Raw genomic sequence first — 27,253 nt, 5'->3', positions numbered from 1 at the left:
TTATTATGCTCTGAAATTTGGGATTTTAAAACTGTTATTTTAGCAAGTATGATGATAGGTATCATTATAGATTGACTTCACTAATCAAAGTTATACTCTGCAATTACTCTGTCCTTTCCATGGAGTGAGGATTGTGGAACCTTGGACTGGTTTCTGTAGCCTATAAAGCTGCATGCTGTACTTGGTGCTTTTTGTTTGGCTGGAACATTGTGCACATGCCCACATGTGCACTCTGGTTCCTTTCTTTACATTACAAGTCTTCATGAGTTTATGGAAACTTCATGTCTTTCAGAATTCTTTGCCCTTGTGAAGCACTGGAATTGTTCTGTTGACTTTAAAGGATTAGGGAGGGCACTGATGGGTGCCATACATATACGTATCGGTTCCTGCTGTTTTGGAAATCATTCTCTGCCATTCATTTGAATGAAAGAAACTCTTGCTTTCCATGAGGAGTACTCATAGCAGCCCTGTTTTTTAAAGGGTCTTTAAGATTAAGCTCTCTGGTGTTTGTATCAGGTGCATCTCTTCTTTGTTAGCATTAGATATCATAATTATAATTTGATTTAATTGTGCCTGCCACTAGCTGTTTTCTCTTTTAATCAGTATATTATACTTTGAAATATACTTTGAGATCACATTTTGCTGAAAATGCTGGCCTTTACTTCTGAATTTTTTCTGAGAAAAATTCTGCAAGGTGGCTTTACCTCCAGGGCCAGCAAGGGTCAGTATCTTTCTTTGAACTGTAGAACTGTACAGCTGTTTTATTGGTACTGATGTTTTTTATTTGAGACCTGAAACACTGTTAAAATATGTCCTCTAAATCTTTTGTTCCCTTATCTTAGGTCAGTTTCTTAAAGTGTTGACACTCAAATTTTTCATTAATTTTTGTTCTACAGTGCCTAAGTTCTGTGTATGCCCATATATCGAAATTATATTAAAAAAAAAAAAAAGTACAAGGCCTTCTTTCCTAGAAGGTAGAAAAGAAAGGTAGGCCATCTGTCCTAGAGGGTACATGCTTCTCTTGAGGTGAGATTTTAATTTCAAAAGTATGTCTTGTCTGAAGTTTTGCAATGATGCAACTGGTGAGAATTTTGTGTTGTCCCACTGTTGCAATTTTCTTATCCAGATGGATAAATTAAAATTAGCATGAAAGCTCACCGAAGAGAATTTCCTGTTTTGTTTTGGTTTTAGCATGTTATTTTATATATATTTTACATATATTTTATATATACATGTATCAAGAAACATTTTATTTGATGAAAAATGTACAAGTCTTTGACAACCCACTACATTTTCCCCCTTTCTATGAGTCTGTTGACCCATGTTAACATTTAAATCTGAAACGTGAGTTATTTGTAATTCTGTATCAGTTGGAAACTTTCAGTGGAAGGTGTTTATCAAATAAATAAGGTCTGGCCATTCTACCCCTAAATTCTAGAGAAGGAGCTTTGCTGATTGTGTATACCTCTGTGATCACCATAGCATGTTAATCTTAACTGTCAGGAAAGTAGTGCTGCTCATTTTTTCCTTATGCTGCTAGCTGGTCCAGGTGCATTCATGACAAATGTTTAAATTATGTTTTGCTTTGCACACTTCATGTGTTAACTAACTATGTTGCAGCAAAATTTCTGAAATGTTGACCAAAGTTGACTGTTGATGCTTGTCTTGAATTATTTGCTATACGCAGATGAGCTGGAGGAAGATGAGGAAGAATCTGATGTGGAACTAGAGCGACAAAATATTGAAGAGCTTTATGACTTTGTGAGGCACACCCATCAGCAGGATATGCAATTACTGAGAGAGGATGTGCAGCATCCTGCATTAATTCCTATTCTGAGGCCGTACCAAAGTGAGGCTGTGAACTGGATGCTTCAGCGAGAGAACCTCAGCAGCACTCCAAGCAGTGGCAAGTATATGGGTCTGGAAAACTTTCATGGTTAAGGCAAGTGGCATTGTATTGTCGGCAGTAATGTTTTCTTGCTGTTTAATTAGAAGCTTTGTTAAGGATTCCATTACTAATTTTATAAAAGCTGTTGATTGGGTTGTACACTAAATGATAAACTAAACTTTGCTTAACAGCAGTTGATGTATCTTGTTGGTCATTAAGCTCTTTGAAGTTAGACATCAGCTTTTTGTCTTGAAATATCACAATAAGGCTGAGCAATACTAAGCAGTGTGCTGTAGAGAAACCTCGTAACAGTAATATGAGCTCTTTCTCCTTAGAAAATGCACTGCACTTCTTGTGGCGGGAGGTCATCACTCTGGATGGAGAAAAAATCTACTATAATCCGTTTACTGGCTGGTATGTTTTTATAGTTAACTCTTTTTTAGAACACCTCAAGGTAATTATTTGTGAAAACCTTATTGGCAGATTTTACATGGAGGATATAAGATAAATTGTGACTGTTGTTTTTCAGTTAGCAACTGAAGAATTGGAACAGTGATATTTTAAACTGGGGGGGGGGGAACAACCCCAAACCCTAAACAACCTTCCCCCCTCAACCCAACCAATCTTAGCTTAGCTAATAAAAGTTAATGCCTCACCTTCCAAACTTTGCCTTGCTGACGCCAGGCTGTGCGTGAGTCCCTGAACACATACTTCTGTGTCACACCATTCTTTAGTTACTGCCTCATTTGGGAATGTGCTTGAATTTTAGTATTATCCGAGAATATCCAATTGCTGGACCCCAGTGGCCTGGAGGCATTCTGGCAGATGAGATGGGTCTTGGAAAAACAGTAGAAGTGTTGGCTCTTATTCTGACTCATACCAGACCAGACATTAAACAAGATGATCTGACATTACCTGAGGTAAGAAAACCAGGATATGATTTAGTACGAAGAAAATACTTTTCAGAACCAATGGAAATGCACTTCTCTTGAGCTTACTGATTTCTGTTCTGTAGAAGTACAGACTTAAAGATAGATTAAATTATAGTGAAAGTTTTTGTTTTTTAGGATGTGATACTTGGTGGCATAAATAGTAGAATGGTTTGCATGAGAAGTCATCGACAGTTTGCCATTGTTCAAGGGTGTTAGCAGGCAACTGCACTGTTAGTAGGCTGTTTGTAGTTTACACATGCTCCAGGAGTGTACAAATATGTAAATTAACCTAGTATGTTGGAAATCATTCTCCCCTTCACCTCATTGTATTGATGAGTACCATTAGACATATGGTCTATGCTAAAACAGGGAGAATTTAAACTCAATGAATAAAGATTTCTGTTCCCCTCTATTTCATACAATAAATGGGTTTATTTAGCAACAGTTTTTCATTTTCTTACTTTCCTTATCATGCATCCTGTGAAAACTTAGCACATTCACGAAAACAAAAAAATATCTCTGAACGAAGAGAACCTTTATCCTAAAGTAAACTCTTGCTGCTTCTGTGTGTAAGAGTTTTGAATCCAATCCTTTTGAGTTGATAGCAGCCATTTTCACTGTACTGTTTGTAATGATTTCCCTCCTGTTTGTAATTTTATCAGTTAAAAAGACCTAATTCTCAGAACAAATCTAGACTTAAATGTATCAGAGGGTCAGCACTGAGGAGTGTGAAGAAGGGAGTATTAGCATTAAAGCACCTGGACATCAACTAGCAACAACAGCTAGAGACCATAGTTTTTGGAGAGCTGGAGTTATCAAACGGTTTCATGGTATGAGTAGTTGGGACAAGCATCTTAGCTAGTGTTTTAGGATCTTGAACAGAATTATATGACATTGCCTGTTGTTAAAAGGCACTGTTCTTCTCATCTGGAAGGCCCCTTGTCATCTGTGTTTATCTTGCCTGTAAATATAGAATATCTTTGTCTGATTTCCCAGGGGGAGAGGGGAAAATCAGCTTTATTCCTATTCCAGCAGACTTTCTGTGAGACTCCTGGCTTGTGTGAGCCACTATTTCAACTAACTCCAAATATTTCAACTAATTGTAGGGCTCAAACAGCATCTGGAGTTTTCTTGTGGTTACTATTTAAGAACTCTGCAAAGGAACCACTTGGACAGGGCAGGTGAAGTGTCAATAAATACAGCTATAAAGCAATTAATCATAGAAATATTGGCACTGTATTTGTTCCAGCTTTGGGATTCTTTTTTTATATCCCAGTTCTTGAGTATTCATCTCCTTGAATTAAATTGCTATTGCTGAATCACTAATAATAAATTTTGGGGTAATCCCTAAAAAGGGAAACTTGTTCTACAGCTACTAGGGCTTTTCAATCAGTATTGCTTACTTCCTTTTGTGTTTCCAGTTATATATTAAATACACGTTTTTTTCCTCCCATCAGTAACCTTGATCACTTACAGCTATGAATTCCTGCAGCTTAATTCTGAAGTTGTGGAGGAGCAAGCAGCTTGCAGGGCTTCTCTTTCTATTCTCAGTGTAGGGTGCTGAGCACTGTTTGCCAAGAAACTGAACCAAATGGGTTATCACTCTGTACACTAAAAATTAGCTCTCTGAGCACACATCTGTAGCAGGTTGTGCTTATTTTCAGATGTGAAAAGATTAATGGAGTTCAGAATGACTGTGGGGAGACATCAGCTAATAACTATTTAATATTGTCTGTATTAGGGTAAGCTTGTGAACTATTTTGTTCCACCTCAACCTTTAGAAGGAAATAAAAAGAAAAAGCCAAAGGAAATGGAGCTTAAATTGAAGGAGAAAATACAATATCCCAGTAAGTATTCCTCATGACTTTTTTAATACATTTTGCTTTTGGCACAAGTCTTATATTGGCCGCTGACTATATGAGTTCAAGACTAATCTTCAGTTCTGCAAACTGAAATTATTCATTTGCTGAGCACTGTGATGTAGGATTGCATGCTACAAACAAGTGATCCACACTTGTAAAAGTAAAATTACCAACTCAGAACTCTGTGCTACAGAGCTCAATGTAACTAAAAGTCATTGTAAAAGAGTTTATGCATTTAACTGAAATACACTCTTTTTACGAGCTTCAGTAAGGAAATTGAGTGACTTATTTCTGTTGCTATTAAATGTTATCTTAGAATCATTGAAAAATACCAATTTGTTGGGCTACCTTAAGTAGCTTTCCTCAAGTTGTCAGGACTGCTGCCTGTCTTTGTGCTCATCTAAAAGTGCAAAGCAGTGTTTAGAGTTCTATTAATATGCGTTTTCCAAAGTAACTTCCATTTTATCTGAGCAGTAAGTTATTTTGCTTCTGCATATAGGCTTACGAGTGATGATATTAGCAGCTGTAAAGGAAATGAATGTGAAGAAAGGAGCATCCATTATTGCAATCTTTAAGTACATCAGTGCTATATATAGATATGACATACAGAGAAATAGAAGGCTTCTCAAAAGAACTCTAGAAAAACTGATCGCAGAACAAGTAGTGGTGCAAGTCAAAGGACATGGTCTGGCTGGGTCTTTCAAGCTGGGAAAGAATTACAAGGAACAGAAGAGGCGAGAAAGAACCAAAGAGCAGGTAAAACATGCTGCTGTAGTTGCTTCAAAGAATGTTGCAAAGGCAGATCTTTTTTCTATCAATTGCATGCTAACCTCAGTCACATTGTCTGCATGCATTAGTTCAGTGATACTGGCTTATTGATAAAAATGAAGAAGACTGCGGCATTTGCTTTGACATTCCTGAACAAAGAAGCAAAAATCATAAGTAGATCAAATTTGGGGCTAAAATATTAACTACATCTGGTGTTTATACGTTCCAAACCAAACAAAGGTAAGGAGAAAGTCTGACATTCTTGGTTAATTTTATGTTGTAGATAGCAAGGACTTCAGAAAGCATTCAGAAGAAGCAGTTGATTGATGCTAAAACTCAAACCAAGGAGTCAAGAAATAGTGATGTCATTTCTGAAAATGCCCTTAAAACTCCTTTGCGGGTGGATATCACCATGGAAGAACATGATTATTGTACAACTAGCAAATGTAACTGGAAATCTGAAGCAGATGATGAGAACTCTATTAAAGAGAATGATGTTCAGCAGGAAGCTGTGGTTCCAAAGTCTGCTGATTTGCATGGTAACCTCCTTGTCTCCAGTGATGTGAGCAGTCATCCCAATGGTGATGTTTCTAAAACTACAGCTGACGTCCAGCAGGAAATCGCAAAGGATCAGTCCTCACATTCCCAAGAACTTGCTGGCAATAGTGTGCAACATAACAGTTCTGTATTTCCATTTAATACCTCTGAATATCGTTTTGAATGTATCTGTGGTGAGCTTGGATTGGCTGACTATAAAGCTCGTGTGCAGTGCTTGAAGTGTTACTTATGGCAGCATGCGGAATGTGTAAACTACAAAGAGGAAAACCTGAAGATCAAGCCCTTCTACTGTCCTCATTGCCTTGTGGCAATGAAACCAGTTTCCACAGGAGCAACTCTGATAATTTCTCCAAGTTCTATTTGTCACCAGTGGGTAGATGAAATCAACAGGCATGTAAGATCATCTTCTCTTCAAGTTCTGGTAAGATTATATAGCTTCATATTCTAGTGAGTTATTTTATCAAGGCTTGGGGCTGTCTCTCTGACATTCTATATCACATAAAGCTCAGAGGTTTCCTTGTCCTTGGTGTCAGAATTCTACATTTCTCCATATTAGATCTGTGCTTTTGCATCACACAGTGCATTGGTGTCCCAGAAAGACAGCATTTAGTTCTTCATTTTTTCCTTATTAGTTGGTTACTGGGAGATGGTACAGTGGACTAAGTATCCTTATCAAGTGGAAGCAAATTTTGAGCAGTTGTAACAACAGGTGATTTCTGAGAGGGAAGGCTATTTCTGTGTTTTTTTTCTCTGAAAGATTACCAAGGAATTTAGGCCTATCTATTAGGTACTTTGTAAGTGTCATCTTGGTGTACATTTACACCCAGGCAGCTCTCTGACAGTTGGTTCTCATTTCATTCCAGATGAATACAAATGTTTCAGTAGGTAACTAGTGTACTTTTGAGTTTCTGTTTCTCAGGCATTATAAAACAAGTCTTGGGCCTTGGTGTTTACTGAAAATAACACCATTTTAACTTGGACATTGTCTCTCACATCTGCCTTATTTATTAAGATGCTGCTCTTCTGGAGACCATGTATTGTCCTTTTAGTTACTTTCTAATAGCTCTATCATTACAATAAATCCAATTATATGTATAGTAACTATGGCTATATAGGTTTGGTTGTTTTTTTTATATAGTTACAGTATTCAAGGGTAGCCATTGTCTTTTAATGATGATGTAGTCAAGTTTTGTTCTTCATATTTTTAGTAGGCAAGAATTTTGTGTAATGATAAAGTGCTTTGAGAACTGTAGATCCCGTATATTTTGAATAAAATAACAGTAGTAGTAGATTGATAAAGAGAGGAAGCTTTGTATTCAGGGATGTATCTGATACCTTCAGCTATTCTGCCTACATGCCCAATGTACAGATGAATTCTGGGTTTCCAGTAAGCCATTTGTGTGAGCAGTCTAATTAGCTTTAGTGCAGCAGTTAACAAATGTGTAAAATTTGCACAGTTTTCATAGGACCCAGTCCAGGTTTTATACCAGATTTGATGAAAACTGTCAGAAATAGATTTACATGGTAACAGTAAAATAGCTTCAATAGTGAATGTCAGTACTTTAAGCTGTGTGACACCTTCCGTTCTAAAGGCACTGTTTTAGTTTTCTTTTAACTGCCAACTCTAAGTCATCCAGACTTGCTTAGTGCAGACATTTCAAAGAACCAGCTTCCCAATTTAACAGGCTTTGCATTGCATATGAAGGGTGCTTTTTATTCTTCCAACTGCTTACAACCTATGGGAAATTCTAATGGTTTTATATCATAGAACAAGAAATTAAAATTTATTGATAGGTCCTGCTTTGTGGCAGGTTGTCTTTTCCTGTGGCTCTGAAAACAACCAAAGCCTGGCCAAGTTATAAACCTACAGAAAATCTGTTCATAAACACTTGGAAGAGATCATTAGACTTAAGCAGCTATTTTTTGATTCTTAACAGATGCTTCATTGAGCATGCTTTTCTTTTTTCTTTTTTTTTCTATTTCCCCCCATCCCTTTCTTTCATTCCTGTGCATTTACCTGGTTGCACACATGCTCTGTTGTCATGTCCTGGGGCTGAAAGAAACATTTGACAGAAACACTGTAGCCATGTGAACAAATGTAGAGGGAAAAGTATTACTGGAACACAGAGTTAATAGTGAAATTAACAGTGAAATCATGCGCTTGTCATCAAAGAATAAAGAGGGGCAAAATCAATTGAGGTTTCCTAAGGTCACCTTGATTTTTGGTATATTTAACTATTAGTTGTGTGAATTAAGAGAACATTAAAATTTGTGACGCTCAGAGGTACTGAAAGATGGTGTGATTTTTCTTAAATGGTAAAAGTGTTTGTAGGTAGTTACAGATAAACACTAACCAGGATGATCCACTCATATAATAAATCATGAACTCACAGAATGAGAAAATGAGACTAGAATAAAGATTCTTTCCCAAAAAAGATTGGGAAACTGAATATTGTGATTAATAGATGAGTGGCAAGAAGTAGCTGATGATAAAATTCTTGAAGTAAGCAATGGGTGCCTGTAATTTTTAAGTAGATTCCTGAAATAAATTGGGAGCGAGAGAAAAAAGTTAGTATGAATTTTATGTGTGTTATACCACCCAGTGTTTGAAATCTGAACATATTTTTGTATTTAACATATTGGGACTCAATATACTTATATATATAATATATAATGCTATCATGAGGAATCTTATAGTAAAATGTTCAGTTTATCTTTTTTCCTATTTAAACTGCTGTATGGTTCTGAAAGGATCATGCTTAAAATGACAAGTGAGATAAGAGAAATACTTCTGATATTAGAAAAATGTCAGGCTTATAATGATGTTCTGTTGGTGCACAGGGATTGTTTCTTACTAGGTTATTCTTTCTATCTTATGAGTCTCTGTAGACATCATTTTTGGAGTTTAAACATTACCCAGAGTATTGCTTCTGGTTTTTAAATATTTCACTGCATACATCTCTCTTTGCCTAATCATCCATGAAATTTTGGGAGCAATGGGGAGAAAGGCAATATGTCTACAGTAAAGGAGAGGGCCAGACGTGTAACACTAACTTAAATACTGCTGCTCCATACAATGTTACAGAATACTTAATCTTGAAAACAATTGTTGAAACAAATAACTTGTAGAAAATACTGAAGTCCTCTCCTTGACAGGAGAATAAAAACCCCACATTTTGTGTAAGTATAAATAATCATACTTAAAAATTTTGCATCAATGTCTGTATTGTATTTATTGTCTGTTACTTACATGGATTTCCCACCATGCTGCTGTATGAATACAGGTTTTACAAAGGGATTCATATTACATGAGCAACACAGCTAAAAGCATGCAGATATTAAACTAAACTGGTATTTTAGCATTTTTATTGTGGTGTCTCTTACCTTCATTTTTTGCTATGTGCTGTTGAATACAAATCTATGTAGGTATATCAAGGTGTGAAGAAGCATGGCTTTTTGCAGCCACACATGCTGGCCGAGCAGGAGGTGGTTATCACCACATATGATGTCCTTCGCACTGAACTGAACTATGTGGATATACCCCACAGCAACAGTGAAGATGGGCGCCGTTTCAGGAACCAGAAGCGGTATATGGCCATTCCAAGCCCCTTAGTAGCAGTGGAGTGGTGGAGGATCTGTCTTGATGAAGCACAGATGGTTGAATGCACCACTGCAAAGGTATGACATTCCCAGTTACGCACTTAACTCAAAAAGGTTTTGACAAGCTTATTGTAAATAATAAAATAGACTTCTTGCTTCCCCTTTCAATGTTCAGTACACTCGGATAATTTGTCCTTGTAGCTTGTTCTTTAGAAGTGACATTTTTGTTGGAGATACTTACTATTAAATGGTTCTTCTCCTTTTGGAATTCTGGCAGACTGTGAAGTATGTCCAGCTCAAAAAATACCTAATCTATACCGACAGTTTAAAGAACTAGGTCATCATGTATCTGGTGTTTGATAGTTCCAAACAAGACACTAGCCTGTTTGCTGACATGGTTCAGAGGCATAGATATGTCCTTTGGGTATAGAAGCTAAAATAATCAGCAGTCTGTCTGCAAACTCTAAGGCTGCAGTCTGCAGAGGGAGATTATTTTAATTGGTATTCATCCATTTTTTTTGCCCTTTGCCCTTTTGCCTTATGACAAAAATATTACTTACATAATGGATTATGGGCTTTAATTCTATCATTTTTTTAATATACAGTTTTGTTTGCTAACTGTTTGCCTTCTGTGAATCCGTACTTGCACTTGATTAGTTGGAAATGGATATGGCTTTTTTCTGCTTTCAGTTACCTTCAAAAAGATCAATAACATCATACACATTTTTATAATATATTATACCAATGCTGCTTATAGGTCTGCTACTCTTAGGCACTGAAAAGATATTCAGACTTCTTGAAAATAAGGTTGTTTTGTTTTCAGACTCTATTCTGCTGTTTTCGCTTCCCCACCATTGCTTCTATCTTCTTCTGCTAGGCTGCTGAAATGGCACTCCGTTTAAGTGGGATCAATCGCTGGTGTGTCAGTGGCACTCCTGTGCAGCGAGGATTAGAAGGTGAGATTGTATGTAGCAGTGTCATCTGTGGGTTTTCCTTGTGCTGATAATTAGATAGTGGTTTGAAGCAGTTAAAATGTCAGCTAGTCTTGCTCTGAATTCATTAGGTACTCTTGACTTGGTAAGCCATACACCTTAAGCATGTGATAATGCCATCAATAAATGCATCAATATAAAAATAGCAGACTTGAAATCCTTTTATCTCCCTGAGTTAGACAAATACTTTGGGGAGCAAAGAACCTGTATGTCTTAACAGCTGACTCAAGTCTGTTCTTGAGTCTGTTCACTTAGCAGAGTGGGTAAATATTAACCCTTTCTTGCAGCTAAAGATAGTTTTCTGTGGTTATAGAACTCTTCTGTCAGATACAGCAAGCAGGCTGTATTTGCTTTTTGCATAGCCCTGTATGAACTACTGTGGGCTTCAACTGCCATGAATATAAATTCTAAAAATCATTCTACAGCTTTATGGAGCTGTCTTAAGTCCTTATGTAAGGAATTAATGAATTGAGATGTGGGGAGTAGGGGGCTGTATGTTAGCAGCTGTCATTTATCTTGTCTTTTTTGTGAGGTACTCAGTTTCTGTAGACAGGCTTCAGACAGAGACAGAAAAAAGAAATGGAACTAAGTTCTTTATCTTCCTATGTTCTTTGATGCCTTTAGGAATATGTGGTACACATTGAGGCAATGAGTTTGAAAGCAGATAAATCACTGTATTTATTTGTGTACGTTTGTGAACTAATATTCAGATACCAGACTATAATAAAAGCCAATATTGTAGATTAATTCAATGTGGAATTGTGGTTTAAATTTATAAATGCACCTAACAGTAGTGAGAAGTGAGAATACATAGTTAATAAAGCAAAAACCGTAGAAGGGATTGATTTGACTGTCATAATTAACTTTTTCAAGTCCTTATGTGTGATAGTGTTGATTAAGTACATAACCAAAATATCATATTGTCCATAATATGTGTTGGCCAGGTGCTCAGGCTATACATGGGGATGAAAACTGCTGACTGATTTGAATTTGTTTTGCTGCTGCTGTAATAAAGTGGGATAAGACCTCTGGGTAAACAATTGCATCCCTCATAGAAATGATTCCCAGGGTTTTTTTTTCCCTTTGTCTAGGATGTATTTGGTTAATGTCTTATGGCTTTCAGCTGACTACCAGAATTACGATAAAGCTAACAGAATGGGAATGTAGCCATAAAATCTTAAAGAACTATCCATAAGATACCATTATATATTTCTATTTCTGCATTGTCCACATGCAGCATTTAAATGTGTGCTTCAGAATCTTTCCAGTAAGATTTAGATAAAAGCTTAAAGTCAGTATGTCCTTATATTTCATCCCCAAAATTGGTGAGTTTCTGAATTGGGCAGAATGAGCAAGCTGTATTCTCTCATCAAGTAAGAAAACAATAAAAGTTTGGTTTGCTAATTTCTCATGCCTTAATAGAAAAGTGAGTCTTCTGAATTGCAGCCCCTTTTAGGATGGTGGGCAGCAGACGGTGCACAGCAGGCTGTGGAGTAATGATTCCGAACAATATTGTTTTAGAAAAACCTGGCAAACTTGGTTAACCATATGCAGTCGTGTCATTTCTGCATCTCACCTCTGCTCTGAATACGTTTAAATTCATTGCTCTGTTTTGCTAAACTTGAAGTTAGGGAAGTGTCTCACAGATAGTTACATTCCAGCAAGTTCTAAGAAAATCTAACAGCTAGCTAAAGGAGGGAACCACTACCTTTCCCCCTCCAGTCTTCTGCCTTAAATTAGCTGTTTTGGTGAGGGAAAACACGTGGAAAGGCTATCAGCCAGAATGTTGTTGCTTTTTGCCTAATAACCTTTGTATAAAATTTTTCTTGGAAGCATATTGTTAAGTATTAAAACACAAATATTGTACTAAACTGCTTTATTTTCTTGACAGATCTGTATGGATTAGTGCTTTTTCTTGGAATTGATCCTTACTGGGTCAAACATTGGTGGGACCGACTTTTGTATCGACCTTATTGTAGGAAAAATCCCCAGCCTCTCTACAGTCTAATTGCCAAGATAATGTGGAGATCAGCAAAGAAGGATGTGATTGACCAAGTAAATTAGACTTTTTGGTTTTACAATTCCTGAACAACATTTGTAATAGCTTTATTTGCAAATTATTTATTTTCTTTTTGAATTGCAGATTCAAATTCCCCCTCAGACAGAAAACGTGCATTGGCTTCACTTTTCTCCTGTGGAGAGACACTTCTATCATCGCCAGCACGAGGTGTGCTGCCAGGATGCATTGGCAAAACTCAGGAAGATTTCAGACTGGACTCTTAAGCTTAGTAGCCTGGATAGAAGGACTGTGACTTCTATTCTGTACCCTTTGCTGCGGCTGAGGCAGGCCTGCTGTCATCCACAAGCTGTTCGGGGAGAGTTCTTGCCATTACAGAAAAGGTGAATTTCTGTCACTTCTTAAATGGCTTTCTTTACACAAAGGAAAACCCTGATTGTGCCCAGCTGTGCAAGATCTTGTACAGTTCTCAAACAAGCCTAATTTTAAGCTCTTTTAATGTGCAGCCATGGCATACCAAGGTATGTGACCTCAGAACCTTAATAGGATGCAGAGGGTAGTTAGTAAAATTCTTGTGATAAAGAACATGGTACTGAGAGGCAATTGTTTGTGCAGTTACGCATTAATCTTATGATGCTTATGGATGTTGCAGGTGACAGATTAAGTGCAAAACAAACCAGATTCTTTTTCAGTTTTAAATAAGCCCACTGATTTTCTTTTGTTTCTTATGAAACTCATGCTCATAAATAAGAAAAAACAGCAAAGTGAATGAACAGAATGGAATAATTTCTTTAATTCAAAGAAAATATTAATGTGAGGCTGCAGAATTTGTAAATGTAGATCCAAACTTGAAAGCTGTTCAAATGTAGGGGATTTTGCCGTTTCTCCTTTTTGTGCATGCTTTTAAGATCATTTTCCTCAGAAGTGCCCTGCAAAAACCAGTTGGTCTCAGGGTGGGTTAGACCAGAAGTATGTTACTAGCAGCCTAGTAGCAAAATGTAGCTACTACTTTTCCATTCACTTAGGGGGAGTTGTGAAAGAACAGGCTGTTTCCATTCCAGGCTCTCTCTTGTTGTTTCTTTTTTAAGCTACATGTGGGGAAGAGCTTAAACTTCTGACGATGCTGATGTTACTCATGGTGTTTCCTGGTCTTGTACATCCATCCTATTCAGTCTCTCTCTTTTTATTAAGTTTTGTGTCCTACTCTTTCCCTTTTCTCATACAGGGCACTAATTAATAATGCTTAAGAACCTGCAATAAACTTTGCCCTTTTTCAGCAGGGGCCAATTTGTTGTAGTGTTTCCTGTCTAGCAGTCTGCTAGTGTGGAAGCAAGGACTCAAACATGGGGAAATCAATATTCCCACCAGCCTATAAAAGATTACTTGCATTAAAATGAGCCAGTGGAGTAAAAACAAAATGTGTAAACTGAGTCGAGTATGCCGGGGACAGCTTAGAACCGTGTTGATTTTGGTGGAATGGTTTTGGAGAGACAGCTGCATAGTAACTGTGGTGGAAAAAACTAGCAATGAAAATGAATTCTTTCTTTGAATTGTATGTACAAAGCAAAGTCATTTCCCAGTGCTACTTAGATACCTTTTTTGTGAACCAAACTTGACTTCAGCAGTGAACATTCCCAGAGCAGAGAGATTTGGCTCCTGCCTTTGGTTTGGAGTAGGAGAATAATGAAGCAAGGAACTTTGATGAATAAGAAAAATTTAAGGAAATAATGAAGTTGATGCTGGAGCACATGGATAAGACAAGCTGGCCTGAAACAAGAAAGCTGAGTTTTGTGTATGTTCTCTGTTAGATGACTGGTTTTGATTTGGGTGGGGTATTTTTTCACCTCTGTCATGAAAGCAGTTAATGAGAACATATACTCAGCAAAACCATAGGCCTCAAAAAGGAGGTTTCTAGGCTTCCCTAGTTAGAGTAAAAAACGCTTCTTTTTGTCTTAATTGGCAGTCTCAGGCTATGTATCAAATTACATACTTTATATATGCATCCTTTTGATTTTTATAGTTTCTCTTGAAACTGCTGATGGTTTTGAAAATGAAAGATAAGTATTAATGGTAGAAGTATCAGAGTATGAGCAGTGTGTGCTATGTGTATTTGCCAACACCTGAACAGCCCAGCTAATTATAAATAGTGATTATATTGATTTAAAGCCTGCTCTAGTTTAACACTGTAGTGTAAACTCAAAGAACAGTTTCTGCAAATGGAACAGGGTTGCAAGGAGGGTAAAATAAAAGCCTCGTCAAGGATACTTTTCCCACACAGCTTGAGCCCAGATGCACAGAGGTTATGTCACCTCTTGTGTACTCTGCAGCATTAAATGCCAAATAATAAATTCTTCTCCTGAAGGTGAATGAGGCTGAGGAGCAGAGTTTTGGGGAGGGGATTAGTGTCTGATCTCACAGCGGCAACTGGTCACAGAAACAGCTTCAGGTCAGCTGTTGTAGACTGTTATTGCTGTTTATTCTCCTGTCTGTTCACATCAGTCTTCTTTCTGCCCGGATTGTTTGTCCTTTCGCCTTACTCCAAGCTGTCCTTCATAGAATCATAGAATAGTTGGGTCTGGAAAGGACCTTAAGATCATCTAGTTCCAACACCCCTGCCATGATCAGGGACACCTCACACTAAACCATGTCACCCAAGGCTCTGTCTAACCCGGCCTTGAACACTGCCAGTGATGGAGCATTCACAACCTCCCTGGGCAACCTATTCCAGTGCCTCACCACCCTAACAGGAAAGAACTTCTTCCTTATATCTAATCTAAACTTCCCCTGTTTAAGTTTTAACCCTTTACCCCTTGTCCTGTCACTACAGTCCCTAATGAAGAGTCCCTCCCCAGCATCCCTATAGCCCCCCTTCAGATACTGTAAGACTGCTATGAGGTCTCCACGCAGCCTTCTCTTCTCCAGGCTGAACAGCCCCAACTTCCTCAGTCTGTCTTCATACAGGAGGTGCTCCAGTCCCCTGATCATCCTCGTGGCCCTTCTCTGGACTTGTTCCAACAGTTCCATGTCCTTTTTATGTTGAGGACACCAGAACTGTACACAATACTCCAAGTGAGTAGGCCTCTTCTTTTCTTCTTTCTCATCTCTGTTCTTGCTTCTCCCTCTTATCTCTCCATTTCCTGTATTTTTATGTTAAGCTAATTCTTTTCTGACTGAATTCCTCTCATGAATTACAAACATTACAAACAAATGTAGAAAAGGAAGTTTATAATTACTAATCTTCACTATTCTCATTTCAAACATTTTCCTGTTTCCCTTGACAGCTCATGAGTTTTGCATGTTTAGATTGGTTGCAGGGAGAAGAAATGTAGTCTCTCATAGCTGTTTTAATTTTAATGGCTTGTAGCAAAATGAGGTCTATTTTTGCTTGGTTTCCAGTTTGCCGCTGTAACAGAGCAAAATATTTTGCCCTGTGAAGAATTATTTTAGTTAATTTTCCTCTTGCTTTTTATTTCTTTCTATTTTTAGGAGATGTCAACCTCTTTTTCATGCTCAAGTTAGGTTAAAGATCTAGGTGGAAGAAAAGCTGACAACTAGGGTTTTTTAATAAGTAAATACATCTTGAATGAACAGTATGGTGGATGTGTGTAAGAGTTTCGTGCTTCACAACATGGCAGTTTTACTTTTCTAGGATTGTGGTTTTATTTCACATTTGAGCCGTTTGGTCTCCATTTCAGCACCATGACCATGGAGGAACTGTTAACATCTCTGCAGAAAAAATGTCGAACAGAGTGTGAGGAAGCTCACCGACAGTTGGTGTGTGCTCTGAATGGCTTAGCTGGTATCCATATCATTAAAGGTAAGAGTGGATGGCTGTAGCATATACTTTACTTCTTTTAGTTTGCTGATTATGGTTTAGATGCCACCATGTAAAAGCAATGGCTTTTCTGAATTCAAGGGAAAAGCCATAGTGAAATCTTGGGAAACTAGAGAGGCTTGGAACAGTGTTCAGAACAAGATACGCATTCTAGAGGGAGTAAAGGTGGTGTTTTGTGCATTTTCTTGATGTCTCAGAGTATTTCTGGCTTTCTTGGTTTATATTCTTTCTTAATTCTACCATCTATGTGTACTGGGAGGACAAAAGAAGTTATACTTGTGTAATTATATTTAACCTGGTTTTGTTTTATCAGTAATGCTTTCTGGGTGTCCTTTTGCCCTCTGCCATGCAAACTGCTACACTGATTGTGGAATCTCCTTGCTGCTGCCTGCTATATGGCTCTGTCCATGTAGATTTTGTCTGAATTGAGAGGGGAAAAAAGCTTTGAATAGGAAATAAAAATAATTACAGGCATCTTGAATGTCCCACTAAACAAAGGAATAATAAATTAAAATTACTTAGCTGTGAATGTGAAAAAAATGCCTCTTTGCCAAGTAATAAGTCTTCTAAAGTTGACAAGCTGCTTGAATTTTTTCAGCTCATGTTCAAGTCTTCTTTCAAAGAGGAGAACAAGCAGACTGCCTCTTCCATTACTTGTCTTACAGAAATACTACATTTAGATTTTCTAGTCTGTAGTTAGTAGGTTTAAAATGTTATGTTTGTTATGATTGCAGGATGGAGATCAAGTTTTTCAGCTAGAATTAAGTCCTTAAAAAAATCTCTGCACAGATTAAATACTTCTAAAATACACTAGTATAAAAAAATAAGTTTGGCTTTTTTTTTGAAAAGCATATTGATGAAATTTGCATCTGGTGAGGAACAAAAGCAGGACTGAGGCAGAGTTCTGGTTTGTAACTTTCCTTTCCCTTACCCCCAGCACTGCTGTTACACTCGGTCACCTTTATCAGCAAGGAGGAAATGCACTTTGTGTATAACCGAAGCCATTAATTTATTGTTACTGTGATTGAAATCTTACAAGTGTAATTGCTATTATCCAGATCTAATTGTTACAGAAAAGAGAATAATAATCACAGGTGTTTCTACTGCTTGTCCTGCTTTTATACTTACCTTTCTACTGCCCTTCAGAGTCCTGAGGTCAATGGTTTCATACTGGTGGTGGCAGTGCTATGGCTAGTTGTCACCACCTGGAATTTTCAGGAGGAGTAAGATTTTTTATGTTGATTTTTTTTCTTACTCAAGGATCCAATTTGGGTCCTTTTTATGTTTGCTAGAACACTTTTTACACCTTTTTCTGTCTTCATTGGACTGCAGCTTCACTTTAACATCAAATTTAGTGTACATGATGCCTTTTATGAATGTTACATACTATTTCTTTGTTCTCTTTGTTGCCCCTAAAACCAGTTTTGTCCAGCTCTAGGTCTGCATTTCTTTGACTGTGGGTGAGTTGTTTATAGCCATGGCTTCCATATTCACTGCCGAGCCTGTGTACCATCTCTTAGCATTCCATGGCTGTACTCTGCACTTCATCCTATGTCTTTACTTTTCAAGGTCTCTGCTATTGTTACTAGGCGTGTATTTCTCTACGCTACATTGTTGGTTAAGTTGTAAATATCTCATTCTACATGAAATAACTGCTTGTTACTGCTTTCTATATAAAACTGTGGTTGTACTACACAAAGACAATTGTTAAAATAAAAATAAAAAAAAAATAGACCAGTGAATTAGACACCTAGTGAATTAGAGGAATTGCTGTCACAGCTAAGCCAAGGAAAAGGTCCGGGCAGATCAAAAGAAACTCAGATGAGGTCTGACACAGCTCAGCTTGAACTCTTTCAAATTCAGTATAGCTTTTGGCCTGTTACTAGTAATGACAATAATATTTTGCAGGACTACAACCTTAAAACTAGCAACGGTTTCAATATAAGAAATCTTGTTGAAAATAGATATGTAGGATGTTCTTTGTTATCTGCCTTCATGCATTTCATGTCCCTGTACTTCCCTATGGTCTTCTGAGCCTATTACTGGCTAAGTACATTTCTGTCAGTTGAGCAAAGAAAATAAAAAGAATTTATTTTTTTATTGCTTTTCCATATGCATCCAAAACTTAAATTTTTTATTGCTGCTTTTTGTTATATAATCTATTTTCTGAGAAGTGATTGTGGTGTTAGCAGCTTACATCAGTAGTTACGCTCCCTGCATGTGTTTAATCATTTTTGCCTTTCTGAAGTGTGACAAAACTTTCATTGTTTTCACTGAAAGAGTGAATTATGTATTTGCAGCCTGAATTCAGTAATGCATCACTGCAGTGAGTTTTAGATGATTTTATTATTTTTTTTTCTTAGCTCAACATGTGAGGTTTCTTTGACTTATGCAACTGTGATTACATATTTTAAGATCAAGATCTTGCAGTCACAAAAGTTACCTAATTTGGAAACTGCTTTAGTCATTGTAAAATATAATACTCTGTCTTTTACCAGGTTTTGGAGGAGGGCGGGGGAGGAGCAGAATGAAAAGGGAAGATTTGCTTAAAGACAAGCAGATATTATATAGCCCCTCTGAAAGCGTCTTAGTATGTTACAAGTGATGGCCAGTCGTGGCTGCTTGTATATTTAAACCCAACACAATATGGGTATGTTTTCTGTTCCTCTTTTAATTCAGGAGAATATGCATTGGCTGCAGAGCTGTATAGAGAAGTGTTACGATCATCTGAAGAGCACAAAGAAAAGCTCAAAACGGATTCCTTGCAAGTGAGTGAGCATTCAAATGTAAAAATAAAACAGCTAGTAGTTAAGAACTGGAATACTTCAGATTTAGTTTAACAGGGCAGTCTTTTCTTCCTCCTAGTAGTGTGCTGAATGACTCCTTCAGCCTGCTGTCGTTATCACAATCTTTAGATCAGAATCTGTTTAGTGACCTCCGTGTTTCCTTTTTTAATTATTATTATTTTTTTAATCTACTGGAATTCTAAGAACTTCTGCTTGTGGGTGTTCATGATATTCCAAAAGCAGTGTATGATCTCCACCTGCTGTTCTGCAATAAACTCAACAAGCTGAATTCATAGACTTCTGTATGTGGCTGTGACTGCTCACATTAATGGTATTGTTTTACATCCAGCAAACACCGGATGCTGGGCTTGCATTGAGAATGATAAATTTGCCAAACGATAGAGAATAATACAATTGTTATACTGCAGAAGATGTCCTCTGACAGGGAATTAAAACATGAGAAAGAATCAAAATGAATTTTCAGGTAATAATATTAATGCATTTTTAATAATATATTAAAAATATACATATATTTACCTGGTACAAAACAATGGTTCTCTAAGTAACATCTTTATATTTCTTCAAGAAATACCAGTTCTAAATTGACGAAAATTCTCTGAAGCATAACAAGATACTTAAAATGTTAATGATGGATAAATAAGTGACTTCGATTGCTTCACTAAGCAAGTTATTGTTCAGTTATCTTGCATGTGGTCATCTGGTGGCTCCATTGTGCTTCTTTGTTCCTTCCTGCTCCTTTGTGACTTCCCAAAGGCATTTTCACTTAGCATAGTCATATCAGCATAAACCTGTTAAACTGCTTATAACAGGATTGTTAATTAAGCTGCTTTACTGGCTTATGCAATCCAGTAAAACTTTTTCCCCCTCAAAATGTACAATATGTTTGTGTAATAAAGCTCAGCTTCTGATGAGTACTTCCCAGTTGTGTAGGCTTAGCTCTTTAAGACAATGGCAATTCGCTGCTGGCCAGTGCTCTTTAGTGGCTGAGATAGTGACAGGACAAAGGTGAATTGAATCCAGAAAGTGAGAAGGTTTATGATAGTGGTGGTTGTTAGTACTGATTTTGTGGGAGATATTCAGGCAGCATAATATTAGGGGTATGGTTTGGGATACATAGGGGGAACACAGGGAAAAGGAATAAAATTAGCTTAGATTAACAGTTGAGTTTATTTTCCCCAAAAAAGAAATAAAGGTCATGTTTTATTCAGTCATCTTTTTTTTCAGGTAAGTGAAGAATATGGAAATTGAACCCTTGGAAGCTGTTTTCTTCCTTATACTTTGTTTTGCTTTAGATAGGCTAAATGAATGGTCTCCTTATAATGTACTCTGAGACAAGTAATTTGTTTTCCATAACAGCAAAAGGGTGTTTTAATTAGGAGGATGAGTATGGAATGGACAGAAGCATAGAATCATAGAGTGGTTAGGGTTGGAAGGGACCTTAAAGATAATGTGATGATTTATGTAAAACTTGCATCCTGATTTACTTTTGAGGTGTTGAATAAGGCCTTTTTAATGTTTCATTTTCTGCCTCAGTAAAATGAGGAAAAAAAATGTTTATTTTTTGTTAATCTGGATTTAGCTTACAGAGGGGAAAAAACCCAACTGATTTTAAATTAATACTAATTTTTTGCTATATGCTTTCACTGCTATTTAAGCTTTTCCTGTTGAAGATGTTGCAATGTATATTTTCATGATTTCTGTTAACTTTGTATGTATTTAGAGACTTCATTCTACACACAATTTGATGGAATTGTTGGCAAAGCACCCAGGAATTCCTCCGACTTTGCGTGATAGCCGGCTTGCAGAAGAGGTAAACGATACTTGTTTTTATATAGATACATTTTGAAGAGCACCTTTTAATATTTTTTTTATCCTTCAATATTTTATCTAACTAAAAAAAAAAAATTAAAACAGCTTTCAGGTTAACTACATACATTTCCTTTCAGGTTAGTAAAATCAAGAGTTGTTTAGTGTTGAAGATGAGAGCTGAAATGTACAGTGAAATGCTGCTGTTCTCTCATTACCAAATGTTGGTGATCTCTTGTTATGTTTTGAGTGTTTTATAGAAGTTTTAATAAATTTTATCTCTGAAAAGTGATTTCCCCACCCTGCAATGTTCTTGTGGAAATAACTTACATAAATGTTAATGATAAACAGTACATCATCCTGAATTCTTAGGAGTCCTTTATTTTCTCCCGTTTATTTCCTCATTTTAACTGTGCATAGTCAGTCTTCTCTAGGTGTTTATTTTTCTTGCATAGGTGCCTTCCATTCCAAAATGCTTCCCCACCTCCTAGTAAACGTAAGCTACTACTGCCTATTGCACCTTCTCAGTCATGTCTTGAAGCTGTTTTTCTACCTTTTTTTTGGTCCTGTGTTTGTTACTGATAATATCTTCTTTGAAACCTTCTTGAGAAGATCCTGTTTTGCAGTGTTCTTTATAATCTAAAGTTTGCCAGTAGCATCTGTCCAGCCTCTTGCTGTACTACGTATACTGTACTCACATGGTCTACAGCAACTGGTTTACCCTCCACTCTTGTACTGCCTAAACATCTAGAACGGTTGACAGTCTTTGGCCATGTGAACAAGTCACTGTGTGTTACTTCCTGTGTGCATAAGCCTGCTAACTATATTCTTAATCTTGACTATGGAAATGCCTGGTAAAATAGCTGGGTTCACTGTTCTCCAGTGGTTACTTGTAATGGACATGTAAACCCCAGGTTGTTATGGCATCATTTTGGTAAAAGGTATCTTGGCAAGTCCCTAGCTGAGCCTCCCTTTCAGAGAGGGCAGCACTGATTTCTGACCAGGTAGTTCAGAGCTTTGTCCGACTGGGAGGTTAAAACATAATCCTCATAGTTGAAATAAAATTCACATAGAACCTCCCATTCCAACTTACAGCCATAATCCATCGTTCGTTCGCTGTGTACTTCAGTAAAGTGGTGCCTGGCTCCTGATTCTTGGTGATTTCCTTCTGGCTGCTGGAAGGGTGCTATTATGTACCCTCTTAAGCCTCTCTCCTCCAAGCTGGACAAGCTCAGTTCTTTCAGCCTCTCCGGTTATATGGTGATGATCAGTATCTGTCTTATTATTTGGATATCCTGTGATATTTTATCATTTTAATACAAATTCTATGCATAGGTAGCATTTTTTTTTAATTTGCCTTTATACAAATACTGCCCAGTTTTCCATTGTCAAATAACTAGCATTTTTTTAACATCACCTTCTCCTGATACTATAAAGAGGAGGTAGCATGTAGGTAGCTAACCATTTTAAAACATTATGGTAGCTGTGGAGTTTTTGCATTTTCAGTTATTCCTCATAAATATGATTTGTGCATAATCTAAGCTCTCATTTCCATACAGGCAGAACAACTTCGACAGCATTATATGAGTAAATCCAATGCAGAAGTTGCAGAAGCCCATCAGGCCTTACAGCCAGTTTTTCAGACCATTCGGGAGCTCCAGAGAAAGGCAGGTACCTCTTATGTATTTAGACTCTGAATTCTGAGATTTATTTTTTACATATCTATTATTTTCATCTGTTCATCCAGAACACCAGCTGTTTTTTATCTCTAACAGTTCTTTGAAGGCCTGTTTAGAACACAACTTTGTCAGTGTGCTTGCATGCACACACCCAACCCCTAAACCATGTTCTGTGTTCCCTGCGTAAAGATGCACATAGTACTTGATGAACAGATAGTTAAAAACAGAAGTACATCGTGGGATAATTCTAGTAAAGTTAAAGACCATGCTTGATTTTTACATTAACTGTGCTTCACCTGTAATTTAGGTAAATGACTTGCAGATTTTGGCTTGAATAATTTCTGTGGTGTATCAGTTAGTATTTCAGTTGCTTTCAAAGCAACTGTCCTTTGACTTGCATGTAGTTGTTGCGCTAAGCCTTAATTGTGTTTAGGCAATGTGACAATTCAGGTTTCAAGGAAAGGTGCAATTTCTGAATGAATTGTTAAGCACCTGAGTGGAAATGCTGCTTCTCACTTGTCTAATAGTAAAAAAATAATAAAGAAATGGGGGCAGATGGCACATGAGGAAGTACACTTCTGCATTTTCTTTCACCTTTGAAAATTGTAAGGTCACTTCAGTGTTGTTTTATTAATCTCACAGAAGGCTTGCTTTCCCTGATTAAAAGATGCTTTTGTCTCTTCTTGAGAGAGAGAGATGGAAAGATGAAAGTTTTTGATTGCAGTATCTCTATGTGGCTATTCTGTGTAGATGGTCTTGGTGAATCTGACTCTACTAAATCAATTTGAAGGTGCAGCAGTAGAAAATGTAGAATATTTCTTAATCATGTATTCACTTAAACAGGAGAATAAATATTTTTTTAAGCACACTCTCATCTTCCACTTTCCATGGAATTTACTGGGTTTTGTTTGAGTGTGACCTGAAGAGCAGTATGAGCCTCTCCTGAAATGAGTTGTTGTTGAATATTTATGGATAAATCTGTTCTTTTGCATACAGATACATTCAGGTTCTCCTTGGTGGTTGGATGTCATCCACACAGCAATACAGTATGCCATCGATGAGGAGCTTGTTCAACGTGTGCAAAATGAAATAACATGCAACTACAAACAGCAGATTAATAAACTCTCCATGGCAGAGAAGTAAGAGAATAGCTAAAATAGGCTAATGAATACAGTTAAGTCTGCTCAAGTCCTCTTACCAATTTATGCTGACAGTTACATTTAAATAGCACGCATTTTTGCTTTAGAGCATCTGGGCTGCAATTAAGTTTCAAAAACAGTCCCCCCCAAAACGTAGCTAGATTGATGACTTGGAAAGGAAAGCAGGAGAATTAGTTTTCTCTTAGATAAGTATTCTTTTAAATGTTCTTTTGTATTACCTAATGTAGTTTTAGTCTTCTGTATTCATGCATCTGCTGAGCAAGAAAGATTCAAAGTTGATTGTGTTAAAATTGTGTAACCTCTAAAAGAAACTGCCTCGCTTAAATGGAAAGTAGACAGACAATATCAGAAAACCCTTATGTAGCACCATAAAATAGCATAATTGTTTTTCTGATCAAAGAATTTTGGCTTGGTTTTGTTAAGAGACAACAGTACCACTTTTGTGTGCTATTACAGAATAATGAATTGGAAGGTACATCCGGAGGTCACTTGGACCATTCTCCAGCTTATAGATCCAGGCCCATGCCCAGAAATTAAGCCCAACCAGGTTGCACAGGAATTTGTCCTGTTAAGTTTAGGGTATCTCCAAGGAGGGAGATTACATTTCATAGCCTCTAGGTGAAACCTGTTCCACTATTTGACCTATTTGGTGGAAAAAAAATTAAAAATCCTTCTATTTAGTTAATATTTCCTATGTTGCATTTCACTGCAACTTGTCCTTCCATCACATGCCTTTGGGAAGAGTTTGGCTTAGTCTTCTCTGTACTTTCCAGTTATATAGATGTAGAAAGCAATAAGATCTCCTCTGAGCAATCTGATTTTAAGGCTGAATAAACCCTTTTCTCCCACCCTCGTCTTGTATCTTCTGTGCTCTAGCTCTGTAAGTTCATCACAGAAAAGGGGGACATAGCGGAAGAGTGCTCTCACAGTTTAACTTCAGGCAGTTTTCTCAGATACATGAACAATCCTTATGCTTTTAAATAAAATCTTTCTAAATCATGTTTTAGTTATATATATAAATTTATTTAAATGCACATGCATATGTATGAATATCTAATGTGTATATAAAATATTGATGTGTGCAGAAATTTAGATACTTAAAATATGCACAGATTTTAATTAAATACATAAAGACATATACTCCACTGAGACTACTCTGTTATCACGATCCCAAATTATGCTGAGAAGGAATAAGGAAATTCTGTCTGTTAAAATCAATATTGGGGGCCATCCAGCTGGCAAGTAGCTTTGCTTGGGGTTCTGGAGAATGCCAAGTTGACCAAGAGCCATCTGTTTGTCCTTGTGGCAAAGAAGGTTTGTGGTATCCTGGACTACATTAGGTAAAAATATTGCCAGCAGGTTGAGGGAAGTAATCCTTTCTGTCTGCTCAGTGCTGTGAGTCCACACCTGGAGTACTCTGCCCAGTTCTGGGCTCTCCAGTACAAGAGAAACAAGGACATACTGGAGAGAGCCCAACAAAGGGCCAAGATGATGGTGAAAGGACTGAAGCATCTCTCATGCCAAGAGAGGCTGAGAGAGCTGGGACCATTCAGCGGTTCAGGGGGATCTTCTCAAAGCTATCTGTGACTCAACTGTTTCTTTTATAAAATAAGGATAAAACCTACTTCCCATTTAATTTGTTCTGGCATATGCAATTAAAAAGTTAAAAACCAGTGTCTTAGGAAGTACTACTGGTCAATGGTGAAAGCAACAAGTTCTAATCTGCAGTTGAGTGCTAGAGATGGTTAATCCAGAGTATGGTGTGGGAGATATTTATAAATCTGGAATGTTTGGCAAATGATAGTATTAATAACACACTTGTGAATGAAATTTACATGTATTTTCAGGCTACCTGGTTAGGCAAACTTGTCTGTTTTATTTTAAAGTACATGTTGCTTAAACAGGTCATATTAAATGCCAGACTTTAGTAGTGTTAAACCTGTGCTTTTCTTTCCACACTTCACAAAAGGGGTGTTTTGGACTAAAGCTTCCATGCTGAGTAGAACCACATTCTTGTAATTTACTTTCTTGTACATGAATGCATGAATGATCTTATATGAATGGTGCACTCTCAGCAGGGTACCTCTGCCCACAGGAACAATACAGTATGGGGAGTGCTTAACTGGTGCTCCGGTTTTTACTCCAGTCATGACAGTCAGTAAAGTTTTAGCAAAACGGTTCACTGTTATGTGCATTGAATAATTTTAACTTTGAAAGCTAACTTGCAAAATGCAGTATATTTTTTGTGAGCAGTGCATGTGTCTGCCACGAATCGCATAGATGCATTAAAATTGAGTTTGGTACCCAACAGATGCAAATAAGGGTATGAGTATGCGCAGTTGTTTACCTTTAGTGGATTTATGTTGTGGACCAGAGTGTTGCAGGCTTTTGTTGACTGCTAATACTCAGTTGTATCTCAAATCTTGGAAGAAGTCTTCCTATTCTGCAAATACCAGGCACCATCTAAGGGGATTCAAATAAATGATTCTAACAGTACTAGTAGTAATAAGCGTCTGCTTATGATACGAAATTTATATGTTGTCCTAGATTGCTATTAGTTATTTCTGTTCTACTTCAAAATACTGAATGAAGTTTGGATTCAGTGACTCAGTGTACAATTAGTTCCTTGTTTCTTTAAATCAGATTCCGTGACTGCAGAGGCCTTCAATACCTGCTCACAAACCATCTGGACGAAGTGAAGAAGTTCCAGAAGATTGTAAGAGAAGCAGTGAAAAACTTAGAAGGCCCTCCCTCTAAGCAGGTTATTGAGGCTGCCACTATCTGCCATTTGCGACCTGTTAGACTTCCACTTAACAAGTATGTCTTGAAAATAGAAAATATACTTTAGAAGTGTATTATTAAATTCTCCTTTCTTTTTGAAATAAGAGATCAAAGTCTTTATTCCGTACTCAGGGTTTGTATGCATACAGATATCGCAGATCCATTTGTTAAGAGTCATGACCTTACTTTGGGTTTATTCTTAGAAAATCTTTTCCTGTCAGTATATTGGCGTACATAAGAGTGTTACATTGTTCTTATTTTTTTTTTTTTTTTTTAAGGACCTTGTGTGGTTTTATATTTTGGAATAAGGAATTAAAGGAATTACTTTAGTTTCTGATTAAATTCTGAGTGCTTCAATCTGAGTGTTTTCAATCTTCTGTATTACAGCTGTGTCTTCTGTAAGGCTGATGAGTTGTTCACAGAATATGAGTCAAAGCTTTTTTCTCAGACGTAAGTTCATGGCTTTATAAACTCACTATAAAAAGAAATGGAAGTTGGATTGTTTTCTGTTTTCTACTTTTAAGTTTTCTGAGATAAAATATGAAAAAATTACAGCAACTTCTTGCCG

At 37.1% G+C, this 27,253-nt stretch overlaps 1 protein-coding gene across 5 annotated transcripts in view; it reads left to right on the top strand.

Moving 5' to 3' along the window:
* The window catches only part of SHPRH (SNF2 histone linker PHD RING helicase), a 49,710-nt gene that overhangs the window by 5,606 nt on the left and 16,851 nt on the right, over positions 1 to 27,253 (top strand). For 4 of the 5 annotated variants that reach the window (XM_061471437.1, XM_061471439.1, XM_061471440.1 and 1 more), the window contains exons 4-20: positions 1,688 to 1,906; positions 2,224 to 2,302; positions 2,658 to 2,808; positions 4,562 to 4,667; positions 5,182 to 5,438; positions 5,734 to 6,429; positions 9,435 to 9,686; positions 10,486 to 10,564; positions 12,492 to 12,655; positions 12,744 to 13,000; positions 16,313 to 16,434; positions 19,132 to 19,220; positions 20,980 to 21,069; positions 22,625 to 22,732; positions 23,741 to 23,883; positions 26,548 to 26,721; positions 27,073 to 27,135. In XM_061471437.1, the coding sequence (XP_061327421.1) occupies positions 1,688 to 1,906; positions 2,224 to 2,302; positions 2,658 to 2,808; positions 4,562 to 4,667; positions 5,182 to 5,438; positions 5,734 to 6,429; positions 9,435 to 9,686; positions 10,486 to 10,564; positions 12,492 to 12,655; positions 12,744 to 13,000; positions 16,313 to 16,434; positions 19,132 to 19,220; positions 20,980 to 21,069; positions 22,625 to 22,732; positions 23,741 to 23,883; positions 26,548 to 26,721; positions 27,073 to 27,135 (3,049 nt within the window). Of the gene's footprint in view, positions 1 to 1,687; positions 1,907 to 2,223; positions 2,303 to 2,657; positions 2,809 to 4,561; positions 4,668 to 5,181; positions 5,439 to 5,733; positions 6,430 to 9,434; positions 9,687 to 10,485; positions 10,565 to 12,491; positions 12,656 to 12,743; positions 13,001 to 16,312; positions 16,435 to 19,131; positions 19,221 to 20,979; positions 21,070 to 22,624; positions 22,733 to 23,740; positions 23,884 to 26,547; positions 26,722 to 27,072; positions 27,136 to 27,253 lie in introns of those variants that run through there. The other variant, XM_061471441.1, reaches the window with a different exon arrangement.

Source organism: Pezoporus flaviventris, unplaced genomic scaffold, assembly GCF_033815535.1.
Source record: "Pezoporus flaviventris isolate CSIRO_AGI_PZ_B2104156 unplaced genomic scaffold, CSIRO_AGI_Pfla_v1 ptg000066l, whole genome shotgun sequence".
In the NCBI taxonomy this organism is placed as follows: Eukaryota; Metazoa; Chordata; class Aves; order Psittaciformes; family Psittacidae; genus Pezoporus; species Pezoporus flaviventris.
Note: the sequence above shows the minus strand (reverse complement) of the source record. Positions and strands in the feature narration are given on the sequence as shown.